The 18,833-nt window shown below is 38.8% G+C and overlaps 3 protein-coding genes across 7 annotated transcripts in view; 2 read left to right on the top strand and 1 right to left on the bottom strand.

The window, feature by feature from the left end:
- Nucleotides 1-106: 106 nt before the first annotated feature.
- On the top strand, nt 107-1,282 carry mrpl41 (mitochondrial ribosomal protein L41). Its single transcript, XM_040050230.1, has 2 exons — nt 107-231; nt 687-1,282. The coding sequence occupies exon 2, from the start codon at nt 702-704 to the stop codon at nt 1,107-1,109; it is 408 nt and encodes a 135-aa protein (XP_039906164.1). The 5' UTR covers nt 107-231; nt 687-701; the 3' UTR covers nt 1,110-1,282.
- A 916-nt stretch (nt 1,283-2,198) lies between these two features.
- dph7 (diphthamide biosynthesis 7) lies at nt 2,199-11,000 on the bottom strand. Its single transcript, XM_040050222.1, has 10 exons — nt 10,913-11,000; nt 10,432-10,599; nt 8,397-8,530; nt 7,132-7,219; nt 6,419-6,513; nt 6,162-6,319; nt 4,138-4,210; nt 3,987-4,052; nt 3,735-3,907; nt 2,199-2,873 (listed from the first exon to the last, which is right to left on the bottom strand). The coding sequence occupies exons 2-10, from the start codon at nt 10,561-10,563 to the stop codon at nt 2,473-2,475; spliced, it is 1,320 nt and encodes a 439-aa protein (XP_039906156.1). The 5' UTR covers nt 10,564-10,599; nt 10,913-11,000; the 3' UTR covers nt 2,199-2,472.
- A 542-nt stretch (nt 11,001-11,542) lies between these two features.
- LOC120745394 (endophilin-B2-like) overlaps nt 11,543-18,833 on the top strand; it is a 28,045-nt gene continuing 20,754 nt past the window's right edge. For 2 of the 5 annotated variants that reach the window (XM_040050225.1, XM_040050223.1), the window contains exons 1-4: nt 11,543-11,696; nt 12,278-12,419; nt 13,615-13,626; nt 18,294-18,422. In XM_040050225.1, coding sequence (XP_039906159.1) covers nt 11,634-11,696; nt 12,278-12,419; nt 13,615-13,626; nt 18,294-18,422 — 346 coding nt within the window. In that variant the 5' untranslated portion in view covers nt 11,543-11,633. Of the gene's footprint in view, nt 11,697-12,201; nt 12,420-13,614; nt 13,627-18,293; nt 18,423-18,833 lie in introns of all 5 variants that reach the window. The other 3 variants (XM_040050226.1, XM_040050224.1, XM_040050227.1) reach the window with 2 other exon arrangements.

Below are 18,833 nucleotides of genomic sequence, written 5' to 3'. Positions count from 1 at the left end.
TTGCATCCTTCGAAGCATGCAGCCCTTGAGCACACAGCTTTTATTTTGAAGGGCTGTTTCTCCACTCATGGGCTCTGCGTAGTTGTCTTAAATGACGTACCTCCAATCACTGGCAGCGAAACAAGCATCTCGTATTTTGATTGGTAGATGGTGCCTAATGTCGTCCAATCACCAAACAGTTTGTTAGATAGTGAAGCAGCTCGATAGCGTTCGGCTGACGGTGTGGTGAAGGTGAGTGAAGTCGAATATTTTATAGATATATAAATATGAATGTAACAATTTCTGAATCTGTAGTTCATCGAAAATTCAAATAATATCCAGAATTTTATCTGAAATTAATGAGCTCGAAAGCAGCATTACATTTAGCTATCATTTAAGTTGTTTGCTAGTTAGCAAGCTAACCAGTGAACAAGTTACAGAAATAAGCACTTAAGGTTTCTTACTAAACTGTAATGTAACGCATGTTGACCCTAATCCTAACCCAGAGTGCAGTCTGAACAGTAAAGAATCACTGTTACCTGACTACCAAGTGAAAAATGAAAGTAATTTTTGTGTATTGATCGTCAATATTCTAACAGGATTTTGTCCATCTTCCCTGGCAGTGTATTTGGCTGTTTCATGAGGTGGTGTATACCCACTCTTTATTAAAATCAACGCTTTTGTTTTTACTCTCTTCTGTCCTGTAGGAAGGCTGTGCCAGCATGGGTGTGTTATCCACGCTGATGAGGGGGCTGGTGCGAGGTGCTGACAGGATGTCTGAGTTCACGAGCAAGCGTGGATCAAGGACTCATAATAAAGGCAGGGGCGCCAGGCCCGCTGGACGGAATCTCCCCAGCTCCAAGTTTCTAGCCATTCGGGCCATGATTCCGGAGTTTGTGGTGCCTCCTTTGGAGGGATTCAAACTCAGACCATATGTCTCATACCGTGCCCCGAAAGGAACAGAACCTCCACTCACAGCACAGAGTCTGTTCGATGAGGTTGTGGCTCCTCAGATCAAACAGGACTTGGAAGCAGGCACTTTCAGCAAAGACCAGCTAGTGAAGTATGGATTTGAGCCCACACAGGAGGGGAAGCTCTTCAAGCTCTATCCAAAGAATTATGTACGTTAATGATGGATTTCCAAAGACTCGCTGATTCACTAGGGACTGAAAGCTGCAGATCAACTGATGAGAGCCCCTTCTAGAAAATCAACTACTACATAAACTGTTCAGGAAAAAGACCTTGTCTTACAGGTTTTGTTATTTGATGACCTGGAAAAATAAAACAAAAAGCATGACTAATACTGCACAACTGTCAGATATTCATTATAATGGTTTGAGCTCCTGTTTTTTTTTTTAAGTTATGAGTCTTCACTGAGGGACTGGTGATCTTGTTCAAGGGTATATGCAGACTAGCTACATGTGACATATTTCAAAGTTAAACACAGTGGTAATTATTCAGTTACCACATAATAGTTTTCTTTATTTTTCAGGCCATTAAGTACCTAAAATTGCACTTACCTGTACTCTAATGCCCACTTGAGACTGGCTAAAAGTGAATCAATCCTCAGACTCATATTACAATAAACAACATTAAAAAGCATAATTATAGTCTGGTACAAATAGTTTTGTTCTGTAGGTAGGTTCATTATATCTCTACATCGAGATGAGTAACTTCTAAGGGTGGCCGCTTTAGTTCAGATGTGTACAGATGAAGGCAGCTGTAGCCGATTGCAGTGGGTTAGGGCTCACATGTGCTAACTGGAGTCACTAAACTGAACCGAACCTCTTAAACAGGTTTGTGCAGTATTTTATTTTTGTGTTCTCACTTAATATAAAATTATTACTGATTGTCACGTAGGCATGTGGTGTGATCTTAACCTGAATATCACCAAAATTAAATCAACTTGATTTAAACCACCAAAATGATATCTTGAAAACTGGATGCTACACTGCTAAGTGCTAACAAACAGAATTCTCCCTTCAAGGGGAGAGTCACCTGACAAACAACATGGCCTGTTATAATTTTTACGGGTGCATTTCTGATATTTTGTCCTGCTCCTTAACATTAACAATTAGCTGCTATGTTTTTTGATTCAACTTTAGGGATGCAGCTTGCCAAGTGGGCATCTTGACCCTATTTTAGCCCCACAACAACCACCTCACACGACCCTGCAGCTGGTCTGGGCTAAAGAAGAAAAAAACCAAACAAAGAACATGTGTAGGTGAATGGTTGTATTGCGCTTGTAGCTACAGTACACAAGAGTATGAGGATTATAAACTTTTTTTTTTTTTTGCTTAAATACAAGTTTATATTAAAAAAAAAAAAATCAGTGTCACTATGAAAATAGAGGGTCTTGCTAATTGCATATAATGTGATAAGTCATTCCAAAGTATAGGAATCTTCATGATAAAAACAGTGACTGGAATAACAGCATGACATGCTCTTGCTGTAGTCAGGCTATACATTTAGATTTCAATAGCGTCAACATTGCTATGACTCCTGTAAAGCCTGGTCTGGCATCCAGTCCCAGCGCCACACGTGGAGCATGTGGTCATAGAATGAGCAGCTGGCCAGCAGGCAGGACAGTGAGGGAGCATCCTCATCAGGGTTGAGGGTGGGAACTGGAGCAGGGGAGGTCTGAGGTGCTGCAATTCCCTCTGGGATGTATCGACCAGCATCGTCCTCCAGGGAAGTGTCAAAGCTGGCAGTGGGAGATTCATACTGAATCCTTAAGTGTCCTCGGTTCTCTGCGGGGCTTTCCTTTGGTTCTGTGGCAGGCGGGGAACAGGGAGTATGGTCCTCCAGTGACAGCCTGGACCAGTCTGCTCCATATGCCAAGGAACTGTGGAGGATGTATGAGGTTACAATGGGGCATGGTCCTGCACGGCCCTCTGTAAGTAAACAAACAGTAAGTTATTAAAAAACCCCACAGATTTCTCCTGGTAAAAACAACCATTTGTACAATATGTGAGGTCTACTGATGTTTCAGGTAGAGAAGGAAGCCTTTCACCATTCAAAGCTATTTACACTGCCAGCACCATTCACAGAATCTTTCCTATCAAACACAAACACCATTTTGGCGTGTTTGGCATCCATCTGTTTCAGACAGGTTTTTTTTGTGTTACACACCCCTTGGCAAACATGGACATGTGTCCATGTTTGATTTGAGAAATTGAGGACACAGAGAATGTCATCAGGAAAGCATTTCGTGAGGCAACAGATTTATAGAGCAGTATGCTCATTTTCCCATACATTATTATAGAGTCAGACTTCTTTTCACGACAAGGAGTGGCTCCCTGCTGGCCATTAGAAAGAATGCAGGTTTAAAATGCTACATGGTTTGCCTTTTCAGGCCTGGACTCTAGTCTATCGTTTTTAAAGAGCCTATAAAAAAAAGCAAAAAGGTATATGCTCTGTTGCTTAATTTCTTCAAATTGTGCAGTATCTATAAATAGTAATGATGAGTTCATTAAGCTACCTTTCCGCTCTGAGAAGCTAAAAAGATGGCTAAGATCAATTATAATTAGACAATTGTCAAACAATTCTCATATTTAAGAAGCTGAAACTAGACCATTCTCTGGAGTTCAAACCAGCTAAACTAGGCAAGAGGCTACAGCCCACGCAGGCTGTCAGTCCAATGGGAGAGACAGAATCACCACATAAAGTGTGAGGTGAAAACTGTGTTTTCACAGGCCTAAAGCTGGTCTAATTCAGAGCGACCATTTTATTGTTTATCACTTATTCAAACACACCTAGAGCCTGCTGACAGTGAAGGATGTGGAAGTCATTATGCATGCAGGCTGCCAGCAGCAGGTGCTGATGGCTGGGATGCCACTTCAGTCTCCACACTCCACCCCCCAATGGAGTCTCACTCAGGGGCTGCCGCATGTTTCGGCCATCCCACAGCAAAACCTGCTCATCGTAACTGTGGAAGGAGAAGTGCGTGAGAGGAGCAACAAGTATACAACTCTTACACAACAACAGCTCAACATCAGGATATTTACCTGCCTGTAGCCAGAATGTGCTCCCGATGAGGGTTGCTGTGAATACTGCACACACCCATCGAGTGCCTTTGAAAGAAAACAACATAAATTTGTGTCTGCACACTGTCAAAATGGAATATATACATGAAAACTGATACACTATCAGCCTCACCTTTTACTTATGAAAGTGGGGCTGGAGGGACCGATCCTTAAATCCCAACCTTTCAGTTTACAGTCATCACCACCTGGTGAGAAAACAACACATGACACAGCACAGGAGAATATTTAGATGGCCGATTTAGAGGCAGCATCAATGTGAGCTCACAAACTACCCGTGTAAGGCACACAAATTGGTGGCACATATGTATGATTTACAGTCATGATAAAAAAATAAAGTACACCATATCTGAAATCTAAGGTTTTATATACAAGGACAAAAAATATCATCTGCTTCTTAGGAGAGGTTACAATTAGGTAAGTACAACATCAGATAAACAACACATGGCATATTACACTGTGTCATTTATTTAACAATAAACCAAAATGCAGAAGGGATGTGTGAAAAACCAAGGACAATATGCTTGCACGGGAATTAACAGCCTGAGTAGCAGCCAATTAATTATCAGCAATCATCAGCCCGGAGCCGATAATCAAATACTGATTATCAGCTTGACAGTTTTCTGGTCCAGGAGCACTCATGTGTGTTAGCACAAGGCCCAGCAGGAAAGCCGTAAACAATGAACTTAGAGGAGCAATTGTTGCTATTGATTAAACTTGGAAGGGTTATAAGGCCATTTCCAAACAATTTCAAATCCATCACTCTACAGTGAGAATAATTAGTCACAAGTGGAAAACACTGAAGACAAATACGAATCTTCCAAACAGTGGCGATCCCAGCAAATTGACCCCAAAGTCAGACTGTGCAATGCCGAGTGAAACTCCGAAAATCGCTACATTTCACAATATGTAGGCTTCACTTAGCATGTTAAATGTTAAACTTCTTGACAGTACAATCAGACTGAACAACATTGTCTCATTTGAAAGGGCAAAGAAAACCAAAAACAAATACACACCGCAATATAGCTTAGGTTTATGAAGTTGCATCTGAGGAAACCACAACACTTCAGGAACAATGACCTTTGGACATACAAGACCAAATTGGAGAGATTTTGCTATAATGCACAGTGCCATATTTGGTGAAGACCAAACATTGCATAGTAGTACAAATACCATCTCATACTGAAGCAGCTTAATACCCTTTTTGTCAAGGTGAAACACCAACTCATACCATCTGTCATGGAGCTGTGGTGGTGGAGGGATGATGATTTGAGATTATTTTGCAGGCACATAACCTGGGAACCTTGACCATGAACTCCTCTGTATACCAAAGAACACAGAGGAGTCAAACAGCTAAAACTCTGGACCAAATGCTGTCATACAACAGACGTTGCAATTACCCAAAGAACCTCAACCCAAAGAAACCTGGACTTTAAGACAGCTGTACCCACAAACGTCAATAAACTGCAGTAAAGCTGTAAAGCAGAATGAGGGCAAGATGCATCCACAATAATGTCAGAGACTAATGAAGTCACACAGAAAATTATTACTTCAAGCTACAGTTGCTAAAATTGGTTCTACAATCTTCTGAATCATGAGGTGCACTTAAGGTTTTACTCACTGCTTCTGGATTTTGGCTTAGTTTCAAATACATAAATAATGGCATGTGTTGCTCATCTGAGGTAGTAATTTTATCATATTAGAAGCTGAAAAGGATTCATATGTGAAACCTCAGAACTGAAATAGGATGTACTTACTTTATTTTTCACATGACTGTTGTATATCAGTTTTACTGACTGATTTCAGCAAATAAGATGCCACTCACCAATTATTAATTAAATCCTAATTAGTATTTAACCGTTATTTTGTTTGCAGAAAAAGATGGACTAAACAAAAAATGTTTTAGATCAAAGAATATTTTATTTTTTAATCACAGAGCCAATCCAAGTAAATACAAAACAGAGTTTTTAAAACGAAAAAAGCTATTCAAACCTACCTGATATGATGGGTTTCCTGTTCTTACTGAAAAATCCAGTTATTTGGATTTATGCAAATGATACGCAAGATTCTAGAATACGCTTTTCTTTGTTTGCAACAATTAACACATTAATTTTTTAAGAGTGACAGGATATATGTTACCAGAGTACACAAGCTGTGTGTCCCAATAAGAGAAGGCAGAGATCCAGGCCTCAAAGTCATGGGCTTTCCACTGAGACAGTGTTGTTAAAGCACCTTCAGCCAGAGAGAGCACACTGATGCAGCCTGCAGAGTCACTGCACACAATCCGCACGTCACTGCTGCTGACACGACAGGGTGAGGTATTAACATGAATGATATTTGCACAACATGTGACATTGGCTCTTTTATGGAGGTAGTAGCGTCTCCAATAAGCTGACCTGTCCAGTCTTCCAGTGGACCAGTCTAATGACAGAGCCAGCCGCTCTGCTCCAACCTCCAGACTACTGAGAGACTGCAGACTGTGGCTACCCTCCTACTGGATACACACATTCATGAGTGCACACCACAACATCAACACAAAACAACAAATGAATGCACAGTTAGAGGTGAGGCATAAAAACAGCAGCCTTCCTGTAGCCTGAATCTAAAATAGCTGCTGCGCTCATGCACTGCAGCTCGAGCTGTCTGTCCGTTACACGGCAATCAAGGCCTTAATGCGTATTTTAGTGTGCTAAACTTAGTAACTGTTAAATACAGGCAAATTTAATGAAACACCAAAATCATAGACTCGACTGATCTTGGGGCCAATAAATCAGCTGATATTAACCATAAATAATGCCATATCTACATTTATAAAAGTCAATAAATATGTAAAAAATAAAGAAAAGTTATACTTTACTCTTCTCCAGTGCACTAATCAATGTGATTGGACAGATTTTGCTGCCCCTTTCATGTTTCTGTCGTTAGATCAGGAAAGCCTCGGTTACCTTAGTGAGCTGACAACCAGTTTTGTGTAACTTTTTATCCTGACTACCAATGATGGGGTTAAGTGAATCCAGATAATGGAAAAATGTTCTGGGTATGCTGAGATGTCTTCATAATACAGGCCCCACATGCCACTGTCTAAATCTTTTGATGCCACATTTCTCACCTGACTGCGAGACAGTGTGTACAGCTGCAGCTCCCCGGTAGCTGTTGCCATCCCCAGCACTGCTCTGTCTGACACAGGCACGTGGCACCTATGAACACGCGTAACAATGAATATGAGGGAAATAACAACAGAAGCCACACTGACCAAATCTGGTTTGATGTAAATAAGTTATCATTAAATATAAAGAAAACAAAATTGATTATTTTTGGCACTAGACAAATGAAAAATGTATCTAAAATAAGGGTTAATGGAATTGAAATTGAAAGAGTGTACGAAAATAAATTTCTTGGAGTGATAATTGATGATAAGCTGAGTTGGAAGTCTCATATAAACCATGTGAAAACAAAAATGTCAAAAACCATTGCTATTCTCTATAAAACAAAGCATGTCCTGAACAAAAAAATCATTATACACACTTTATTGTACTCTGTTGCTTCCATATATGACTTACTGTCTGGAGATATGGGGTAATGCATATAAAACGAACACTCTTCCTATTTTCAAGTTACAAAAAAGAGCTATAAGAATTATAAACCAATCAAACTATATAGAACCAACTAACATTTTGTTTATTAATCTGAATACCCTGAAATTTTATGATTTAGTTGAATATAAAATGGCACAGATAATGTTATAAAGCACAAAATAACTTGCTTTGCCCCAGTACTCAGAAGCTGTTCAAAGTCAGAGAGAGTCAATATGACTTAAGGGGAACAGATTTCTTTAAAAAAAACAAAAAACAAGATAAGGACAAATATAAAGCAGAGATGTGTTTCTGTTAGAGGAGTTAACCTGTGGAATAGTTATGACAGTGATTTAAAAAGGTGTAGTTCATTTTCCTTGTTTAAAAATATGTTTAAAAATAGAGTATTAGAAAAATATATATATATCAAGAATGAAAAGAGCAAAAAATAAATAAATAAATAAATAAAAAAAAAACAAACCCCCAAAAAAAACCTCTTCATTCTTTTGCTTTGATGTAGTTACTTATCTAAGGTGGAAATTTTTTTTTCTTTTTCTTGTTTGTTTGTTTTGTTTTTGCTTTGTTTTATTATTTGCTTCGAGCCCTGTGTACAGGAGCTGTATGCAAAAAGATATTTTGTTAAAAGGGTTGGCGTAATAAGCAAATGCTTCAGCCAATACCTTTTGATTAGCCTTGTCTCATGCTTTCTTGCTTTGTGGTAGATCTTTGTTCTGTCTTCACTGAGATATTTGAATGCTAATCAATAAAATAAAACAAAATCAAATCAAATCTGTTTTCTTACCATTTCAAATCTAAAATGGCTGCGGTGTCCATGCGCTGCAGCTCTGTAAGAGGGGGGCACATCGGTCCCTCGTGCCGAAATTCAAAAAGGTAGAGACGACCGATCCTGCTCGGGGTGGCATCTTCTTCCCCTCCCTGCAACATGAGAGCAGAAGTCACACAGAGCAGACATCAAGGTGGGTCCTCATTAACTCCACTGGTTGCTTCATTCGGCTACCAAGTCTTTATTAATAAAATGTATGCAGCACTCTGGGGCAGCAGTGTAATTTTTTTTTTAAGTTAGATGACATAAATGTAATCAAAAATGATTTCCAGGGAGAGTTTAAATTAGCTGCTGTGATCTGGGCCAGAGTGCCTGTATAACAAAGTTAAGTCCGTGCGCTGGTAATGCCATACGCCTATACAGCATTTGTAAGCAAACCGAGCGGCTTCTGAGTGCGTCTGCTTTAATTACCAGCTAGCACTAGAGCAAGAGGAGGAAACCAACTTAAAAAAAAAAAAAAAAAAAAAAGAGTTAGCAGGCAATAGAGGAATAGCTTGCATTACAATCCTTCTCCTTACATACTAACTAATAAGGCCCTGTCATATTTAAATACGACCCCGCCCCTCACCTTTGGAACCAGTTCCCAGTTTGGATTCAGGAGACAGACACCCTCTGCTCTAAAAACTGAACATAAAACTTTCCGTTTTGATAAAGCATATCAGGTAGGGCTGGATCGGGGGGGAGCTTCCTGTGATACTCTGAGGATTTCTTCTCAACTCACTTCTTTTCACCCTGCACACGTTTTATATACCACTGCCACATGTCATTAAATTGTATCTTCTCTCTCCCACAGTCTGCCCTCATCTTTCCTTTTTCTCTTCTGCTTCCTTTCACAGCTGCCTCTCCCTGAGGCTGCTTCTGTCAGAGGTTTCTTCCTGTTAAAAAGGTTTTTTTCTTTGCCACCATCATATAGTGCTTACTTATAGGGGGATTGTTCTAGGGGGTTTTCTCTCCAATACTGTAGGGTTTTTACCTAAATTGAATAGATGTGATGTCACATGAAAACTATGAAAAAGTTGTCTGACGTAATATGAAAGCGTTTTAATTTCTTAGAGTACATGCTTAAGGTAATTAGGAAAGACTGCAACAAACATTTTATTTAAGGGGAGCAAGGGCCAATCTATTAATACCGGATTTTTTATAAATATCAATATCTCCTAGTTTGGAGTAAGGTTTACTGTTAGCATGTACTAACCCTTTATTCTGCTCATATTTATCTTATACTGGACGATGGTGCAGTTTAGCCCCAGTCTGAAATAAGTTCCTTAACGCCTCTGCCTTTAAAACCATCCTGTTTTTAAGCTTACTTTCACACAATTCTTCTGCACTCACAGTCAGAGCTATAGCTTACAGAGCCATGACTGGAAAAAGAAAACTGACTCAAACCAAGTCCCAGTCTGAAGACTAGGATTACTTGTACATACACTGACCTCATTATTTAAAATGTTGTCCATGTTTAATATGAGAACCAAATACTGGAACTGTATACATATACAAAAAATGTAAAGAATTTAGGTCCATGTAAGTGAACAACTGGAACTTCTGCCCAGACACTGGGTAAATCTATTACCCCACCATTTAAAAAATAAATAAATCACAGCCCACATTAATATCTATTCCTGACTTGACTTAAATGGTAAAATATACTAACTAATTATGATTCAAAGTAAAACACTGAAGCTTTATATATTATACTTGTCAGCTGACATCAATTGTACAAGCCATCACTTTTTTTGTTTTTTAACAAACCAATTAACATTTCTCAGGCTTCTTTACTTATTACTAATCTGGTCTAAATGCTTACAGCCAGCGCTGGAGGTAAGCATTTTAGCCACAAACCTCTTTTAGCAATCCAATCCGGTGATCCAAACACCGCCAAAACAGGTGGACAATGTACACGGGACCAAATTCTCATAATTTTAAGCGAAGGAAGGGTGTAAAGACATTTGTATACAATTCTATTCCCATGACAGGTAATGGGATGTAATCTCACCCCTTTCTGTAGCTGATACGTGCCGCAGGCCAGGATGCTGTGGTTGGGTGAAACAGGACACCACTCCACCCCGTCAGGGCTCAACTCCGTGTCGAACACCTGTAGACTGCGGGTCTTCGACTTCCAAGCCATGAATACCTGATGTGCATACCGTTATCCCACGGGTTGCTACAAATTCCAAAATATATCCTGTTACGACTCAGTTGTTAAAAGACAGTAAACTAGTGCACGACATCTTAAGCATTTTTAGTTAAATTTAATTAACGTAACAAAATGTTTTGGTCGCTAGCTAGCAAGCTATGAATAACTGGCTGCAGCCTCACAAGAGCCAAAATGTCACCAGTCAGAGATTTATAGCATATTCGTATACCGTATTCCTAACGTTCATATACACATTCTTTGTATATGAACATTTAAAGTCACTTTTAGTTTAGTTTAATGCCGAATAACCGCAGAGAAACACGTAACAAACAAAACTCACATGTGTGCCAGCCCTGAGACTCGACGCTTTTAGCGTCCTTACGTCATCTCTGAGCGTCACGGTGTATTTAGGTGCCAAAGTGGGGAATTGCTATTTAAGAACAAAAGATAGTTTATTTATCCTGTATTTGGATACATTCTTTTGTTAAAGGAGTTCAATCAATAATAAAGGTATTGTAAAGAGTTAATATATTTTTTAAAAAAGTATAAGACAGAGTTATTTCATATGGTATGAAAACTGTATATGTCCTTTACACCAAAATGTGGAACAGAGGCAAGTAAATTAATGCCAGAGTCAGAGGAATGCAGACACATGCCGAGGCATTTTTCTTTCTTAATTTTGTTGTGAGGTTTTAGCCTTCGTTTAGAAGACTGTTCCTTGGTTCAGCGTCATTTTTGCGGCATTGTCAACAATAAAAATGGCGACATCTGCTGGTATGAAAGCTTATACCACTGGCTATGGTCAATTTCTATATCGCAGTCGTACTGAAATTTAAGATCTGATTACGATCAGATTTCAAGTTACTGTTGCTGTCTTGCCATGTTGTATTGTTGTTAAATTATAAAAATGTCATACTGCTATAATCTAATGCTTTTCCCATTTCCGTAAAATGATGCGTCTGACGTAAAGTAAGGTCACGTGACTTTGGCGTGTGCCACAACATCTAGTGGATAGTGTTAGAGAGCTCTCCCTCGAGTGTTTTAAATCATAAATAAACGAAATGGATTTCAGCGTGAAGAAATTAGCCTCTGGTGCTGGACTGTTTTTGACACGGGCTGTCCAGGTAATAAAGCGCTCGTGAGTGCCGCGAGCGGAAAAGTGTTGTGGCTTTTGCTGTCGCATCCTTTCACTTTGGCAGTCAGTTGTTACTAGCGTTAATAACAATTTGGTACAGTCGTTTATGACTTTGCGGTATATCGCTATGTCTAACGTGACGCTGCATATCAGCATCTAAAGCAGGTGAAATTGATAAGATATTCAGCTGTGCCTTGCTCGTAGTTTGGGCCAGCGGCGCAGTTCAACATAGGACTGACTGAGTGCTATCTCTGGCAAGCTAGCGTAGCTAATATTAATTATTTCTCAAGTTAAAAGAGGCACAAATATAGTACAAATATAAACGTTTTTTTTTTTCCATTTGGATTAAGGGTGACAGGGGGACGGAAGTGACAACGATTAAGCACGAGCAGATCATTAACCGGACTCCTTCGTGACGTCACTTTTCTTAATATTACTGTTTTGTTTTATTTTTTTATTCGCATGTATGTGTGTAACAACTGATTCCATCTCAGAGCAGACAGACGCAGATGTGTTCGAGTACCGTCGTTCACCTGTGAGATGTGTGTTGTTTGCGCTCTGACGCCTCAGTTCACAGAGGAGAAGTTGGGCCAAGCAGAGAAGACCGAGTTGGACGCTCAGTTTGAGAACCTGATCAGCCGGGCAGACTGCACCAAACACTGGACCGAGAAAATCTACAGACAGACTGAGGTCCTGCTTCAGCCCAACCCAAGTATGACATCAACATAGAAGTCTCGTTATTATAGGTATTATAGGTGGAAAGAATAATCAATAATCATATTACTTAATAAGGAAATTAAATTATACACTCACTGTCAATTTTATTAGGCACACATACTCATTTTAAAGCAGTTAAACATGACAAATCTTGTCTATAATAATAATAATAATAATAATAATAATAATAATAATATACGTATATGTAAGGAACCATATTAATTGATGTGTTATGTAAAGCATGGTGGCACAGTGGTTAGCACTGCTGCTTCACAGTGAGATGGCAGATTTGACCCCCACCTGGCTGGGGCCTTTCTGTATGGAGTTTGCATTGGTGATTCTAAATTGTCTATATGTGTGAATATGAATGTGAATGGTTCTATAAGTGTTGTTGGCCCTGTGACAGACTAGCAACCTGTCCAGGGTGTACCTCGCCTCCCATCCTGTAACAGCGGGGTATCTCGACCCCCCATCTCTAGTGTTGTTAACGGAGGCACCCAAAGCCACCCAAAAGGTACTTGCAGTGTGTCAAATGCACTGTAAGTAATGTTTATTTATATAGCACTTTTCAAGTTGGTGCCACTCACCAGAACAAAGTCATGTGTTTCTGCATGTGAATTTTAATGTGTAGACATTAAACGAGTGCCCACATTGGGATGGCTTTCTGCTTGGAAGTGTTAGCTGCCTGATAATATTGATGAATTGCACTTATCTAGCAAAACAGTATGTTATATAGATTACATCAGTTTAGACATCCAAACTCCCAAGACTGGTTTGACTGAGAAATGTCTAGCTTCATGTTAATTAATGTTAAGAAATAACCAACACCAGGTTTTATACAGTGTACCTAACTTACAACTAACTAGCTAGCCTTACCTTGCTAACTTGATTTATGTGCTCTGAGAGCATATATTGCTTGAGAGAACAATGTTTTGTGGATGCTTTTTGACCATGCATGAATGTGCTTTAAGTGGATTGTGTTATAATGTTCATATTGCCATATTTAGTAAGTATTTCATAAGAACAATAGCCCACCCCAGGCTAGTGGTATGCTATGATTATATTAAACGTAAGGGGACTGTCTAAGCCAAGAATCTTAACTGTGATCTAATTACAACATCCTGAGCTATTGATTAAATATATGAAAACAGGGGCTCTAACTTGTCACCGTTTTATTCTGCATGCCACAGTTGATCATACTGGTGAGTATTTCGCCTGCCTACTCTAGTGACCTGCTTTAGAAACCTATCATGTCTCTGAATTATTAGTAGAAAACGAATAATTCCTTAACAGGAATCAGTGTGAAACACAGTCAGTGTTTTGCAGTGCAGATTATCCTGGCAAGTATAGCAACTTTTAAATGCAAAATTTGAGGCATTTATAAGATTTGTATTGATCACTAGCTTTTACAGATTGTATTCAATTATATTGAGCCATCCACTGGATGTAGATGTATGTCTGTATGTACCCTAACAAGAATTAATGTATCACAAACCATCAAAACCTTGTTAGAGGCAGAGAGATAAATGCTAAAAGTATTTCTTCTGTTAAATTAGTTCTCTAATAGAACAGTTTGTACTTCAGACAGAACATCACATCTGTGATGAGGATGATAATGACTTTAACCTCTTAAGAGAGAATGACAAAAGAAACTCCACAGAAGATGATACTGGTGGTTGAGAGCTAGTGGAGATAATGCTAAATTTAGAGATGGCAGGGACATTTTAGATTTTAGAAAACATTTGGCTACCCTTTTTCACTGACACCCAGTTCTCCCTCATAGTAGCTATCCATACACTGGACTCCTCTAGTAACTTTTTAGCAGTTTACAATTACCTTCATTTCTACAGCTTATTTTACATTCTTTCATAGTGTGTAGTGGTGTGTGTATTTAAGGAAGATGTAAAGTCAAATTTGTGTACATACATTACCAGTCAAAAGTTTGGACACACCTTCTCATTTAATGTTTTTCTTTATTTTCATGACTATGTACATTGTAGATTCTCACTCAAGGCATCAAAACTATGAGTGAACCCATATGGAATTATCTGGGAATGCTTTGCACACTCTTGGCATTCTGTCGACGATCTTCATGTGGTAGTCACCTGAAATGGCTTTCCAACAGACCTAAACAAATCTCTTCTGCTTGCTACTTTTCCTTAGTAGTGGTTTCTTAGCAGCTATTTGACCATAAAGGTTGATTCACACAGTCTCCTCTGAACAGTTGACGTAGAGATGTATCTGCTGCTGGAGCTCTGTGTGGCATTTATCTGGACTCTGATCTGAGGTGCTGTTAAGTTGTGATTTCTGAGGCTGGTGACTCAGATGTACTTATCCTCACCAGCAGAGGTGACTGTTGGTCGTCCTTTCCTGGGGCGTTCCTCATATGAACCAGTTTCATCTGAGTGCCTGATGGTTTTTGCGACTGCACTTGGGCACACGTTTAAAGTTTTAGCAATTTTCCAGACTGACTGACCTTCAGTTCTTAAAGTAATGATGGACTGTCGTTTCTCTTTAATTGCTGATTGGTTATTGCCATAGTATGAATTCTAACAGTTGTCAAATAGGGCTGTACCAACCTGACTTCTGCACAACATAAACTGATGGTCCCAACCCCACAAAGAGGGCAAGAAATTCCACAACTGAACCCTGACAAGGCACAAATGTGAAGTGAAAACCATTTAAGGTGACTACATGATGAAGCTCATTGAGAGAAGGCAAAGGGTTTGCAGCACTGTCAACAAAGCAAAGGGTGGTTATGTTCAGAAATCTAAAATATAAGACATATTTAGAGTTAATTATCCGTATCTGTATTCTTTTTTGCTACGTAATTCCATATATCGTGCTTCATATATTTACTGTCTTCAGTATGTATCTACAATGTAGAAAGTAGTAAAAATAAAGAAAAACCATCCTTCAACAGTTCAAACTGTTGACTGATGGTTCAAATAGACGTTTTCTTTATTTGATTTACAGTTTTCCACAAGTAATAAAAAATACATGAAAAAAACTGAGCTAATAAGCAATTCAAGAAAGCTATGATCACTAACAAATGAATGAAAAAAGCCACACACAACATCAATAGGAGCAAGCTACAACTTTTTTGGTCATGTTTTTCTCTCTGAGAGCTTCAGTACTTTTTCTTATTTGTACTTGTGGAAAACATGTTTACTTTAGGTATGGCCAAGTCATCCACTGGGCTTTATTTTTCCATAATATTCTATGTAACATTAGACTTTTAATAATTGTTACTGTATCGTTAATTCAAACACTGTATTTTCAGTATTTGAATTGAATTTGTTCTAAAACTGCGATTCATTTAATTTATGTTTCTGTTTGACGCAAGCCAAAGGAGCCAGAACACACATTTGGTCCCTGCTGTGCGTAGATCACAACCTGCTGTTCTGACTTTTAATTCAATTTAATTCAAGTCACTTTTATTCACATATTCACCAATTTACAAGAGTCGCCTCAGTTTACTTTAGATACCTGGCTTCGGGAGGATCAGAAATACGCTGCGAATGGTTGGGTTTAAGGGGAACAGGTTTAAGGACAAAAGACAAACTATAGAAGTTATGAAGAGCTGAATAACTCTTCGTCTGAAGTTAGTTTGAAGCCTTAAACTTAAGTAGTGAGCGTGCTAAGTCCAAACTGGTAGCTAGTTCAATAGTAGAGCGGCCCAGGGGACTACAGTGGGACTTCAAGCTTTCAATTAGAAAGTATCTAGTGCCGTTAACTCTTTGTTAATGTTATGGTGACGTGCTAATGTAAGTGATGCACTGCTAATGCTGCTAATGTTTTTTTCAGGTGTACATGCTACAGTGCAACAGTAGACTTTGACTCACTTGTAAATGTTGTGCTTCATGTAGCAAACCAAAGAGGAAATGACAAATGAAGACGAATGGCTTTTTAAGTTCTGTATTTATGTCGAAAGAATGAGTCAGCATTCAGTAGTGTGCAAAACAGTTGAGCCAACCCTACTTTATTTCTATTTTGCTAGAAAAATGGGGAACGTGTATCACAGTTTATTATAACATATGCAACCATGTATGGAGTTACAGTATATAAGGCAAAAACAAAGCTTGAAACTCAGTATTTGGCATGACCACCCTTAATTCTACAACACAACCTAAACTGCTTAGCCAAACCTTTCCCATCCTTTTTGACAAGATTCCCAACACCCCAGGATGCAATGCAGTGCCTTAAAAACCAAAATGGCACACTCTGAGAATGATAAGTTATGAGGATGGGACTGAAAATGAGTGAAAAAGCAGTGAATTTCTAAAGAAAAACTCTAAAATACCCAGAGAAAAGCTGGAAAAAAGCCAATAAAAAACCAATAAAAAGTGTCCTAAATCACTCAGTCACTAGTTTCAGGTCTAACTGAATAAAACAAATTATTTGAGTGAAAAAGGAGGATAAAGCCGGTTTTGCTTTGCCGTGTCATCCACAAGCCACCTGGTTTTTCAGTCGGATCCAGATTGTTTGATTCCAAAGCGCCATAATGGTGAGGGCTAAAGTCCTCAGCTTGAGGCTTCATAGCGAGACCTCACTTTCTAATAGGTGATGCTGCTATGTCCTACTGCTATGTCCATCTTTTATATTTAGTTTATGTGCACAACAGTCTGTTGGTAAAGGTTGTTAGTTTCTCTTTGGCTTTGGTTATGTAGAGCTGAGCAGCAGAATTTTAGATTGTATGAAATGGCTGTGTGCAGCAGTTTATGAGAATCAGTGACTCAAACATATCATCGTACTGTAAGAAGAAAACAACATTTTGCTTTGGGTCCTCACAGTGTCTGAGCTTTTGTACATTAATTCAGCAGTTTGGCTCCATATTTAGAGTTTCAAGCATAATAGACTACATTCAGGTAATTAAAGGCTTACATGAACTAAAATGTTTGTTCTGAGGAGCTTCTGATGTTGGGCTTGTGTCAAACAATTTCATTCTACGCTATAAGGCTGCAGTAAGTGGGTTTTATGTACTGACTACATTGCGGTGGACAAAATAACAGAAAACTTAGAATTCATTGTCAATTCAGTGACCCTTATCTGGTATGTTTTGGAGGTTATTTTGTTTTTTTACCATAGTGAAAATGTGAGTAGCATCCATTCAACCTTTTCCTGTTGCAAAGTATTCATTCTATTTTGTCTCCCTGCGTTTTCCATGTGTTTCTTTTCATTTACAGTTGCTGCAGCCAGACATAGAAACATCTCATATAGAAATTAAATGAAATTAAATGAAGACTACACCCAGAAATGCTTTGTATTGTCTTGCCACACTGTGTTACCTGCAGTGCCTCATAGGGGAAACTTTCCCTGCATGCCAAGTGATGCACACTTGCACCAAAGTTTGAAGGGTTTTTCCTTCACCTATGCACCACCTCGCTACCAGATTCCATGATATTCAGAGATGTAGTTTCACATTATTTTGAACAACAGCAGCACTTGCTTTGACAAACGAAATGTATTATATATATGGCTGAATACATCTTACTTAAGTACTGTTCTAAAATGAAATTATCACTATTATCACTCTTTGCATTTCATGCAACTTTAAAATTTTACCCTACTATGTTTCAAATAGAATTTGTTTTTAGCCACAAGGAGGCTGAGAAGTGTCAAAATGGATATTTACCAATGAGGTTACAGGTTATTAAACAGTAATAGTGGTGGCTGTTTATTTTGCTGAAAGCTGTCCACCCTTTAATTCGGTCTGTCTGTTGTGCTGAGCAGTCTGAAGGGTTTGACCACACAGGGTCATTATTTCTGAATATAGTTTTCATTTAATCAGCATGTGGGTAAGAATTTCAACTGGTTCTTTATTTCTCAGTTGTGCCATGAATAAACTCTTCTTTATTTTTCACTGCAGGTGCCAGAATCGAGGAGTTTCTTTTTGAAAAACTGGACTGGAAGGTGCCGTCCAGGGTTACTAATGCAGAGCTGCTGGGTCAGTATATGCAGGATGCAGCAAAAGAGTTTGATCTTGGAATGCCATATGGTGAGTATAAAAACTCCCAACAAACAAAGTCTTAGGAGTTAATAAAAAAAAAATGAGTGAGTTAATTATTGATTTAATTCTGTATCAGGAAAAACAACTGGAGGTGGCCCAGAGTTCTAATGATAAATAAATCTATTTGTCATATTTCTCCCATACTGGCTTTTCTTTATTGGCTTCCTGTTAAATCCAGAATTAAATTTGAAATTCTTCTACTCGCAAACAAAGTCTTGAATAAGCAGGTCCAGTCATATGTGAAAGACATTATAATACCGATAGAGCATTTTAGAGCTCTATTTGTACAAGCTACAGACTTGTGGTTGCTAGAGTTTTTAAAAGTGGAATGGGGGGCAGAACTTTGAGGTATGAAAAACCTGGCTTTCCTGTGGAACCAGGCCAGGTCTCCGTGTTTTG

The sequence above is a fragment of the Simochromis diagramma genome, unplaced genomic scaffold (genome assembly GCF_900408965.1).
Source record: "Simochromis diagramma unplaced genomic scaffold, fSimDia1.1 OVJJ01000159.1, whole genome shotgun sequence".
In the NCBI taxonomy this organism is placed as follows: domain Eukaryota; kingdom Metazoa; phylum Chordata; class Actinopteri; order Cichliformes; family Cichlidae; genus Simochromis; species Simochromis diagramma.
This window is presented reverse-complemented; position numbering and strand designations above follow the sequence as displayed.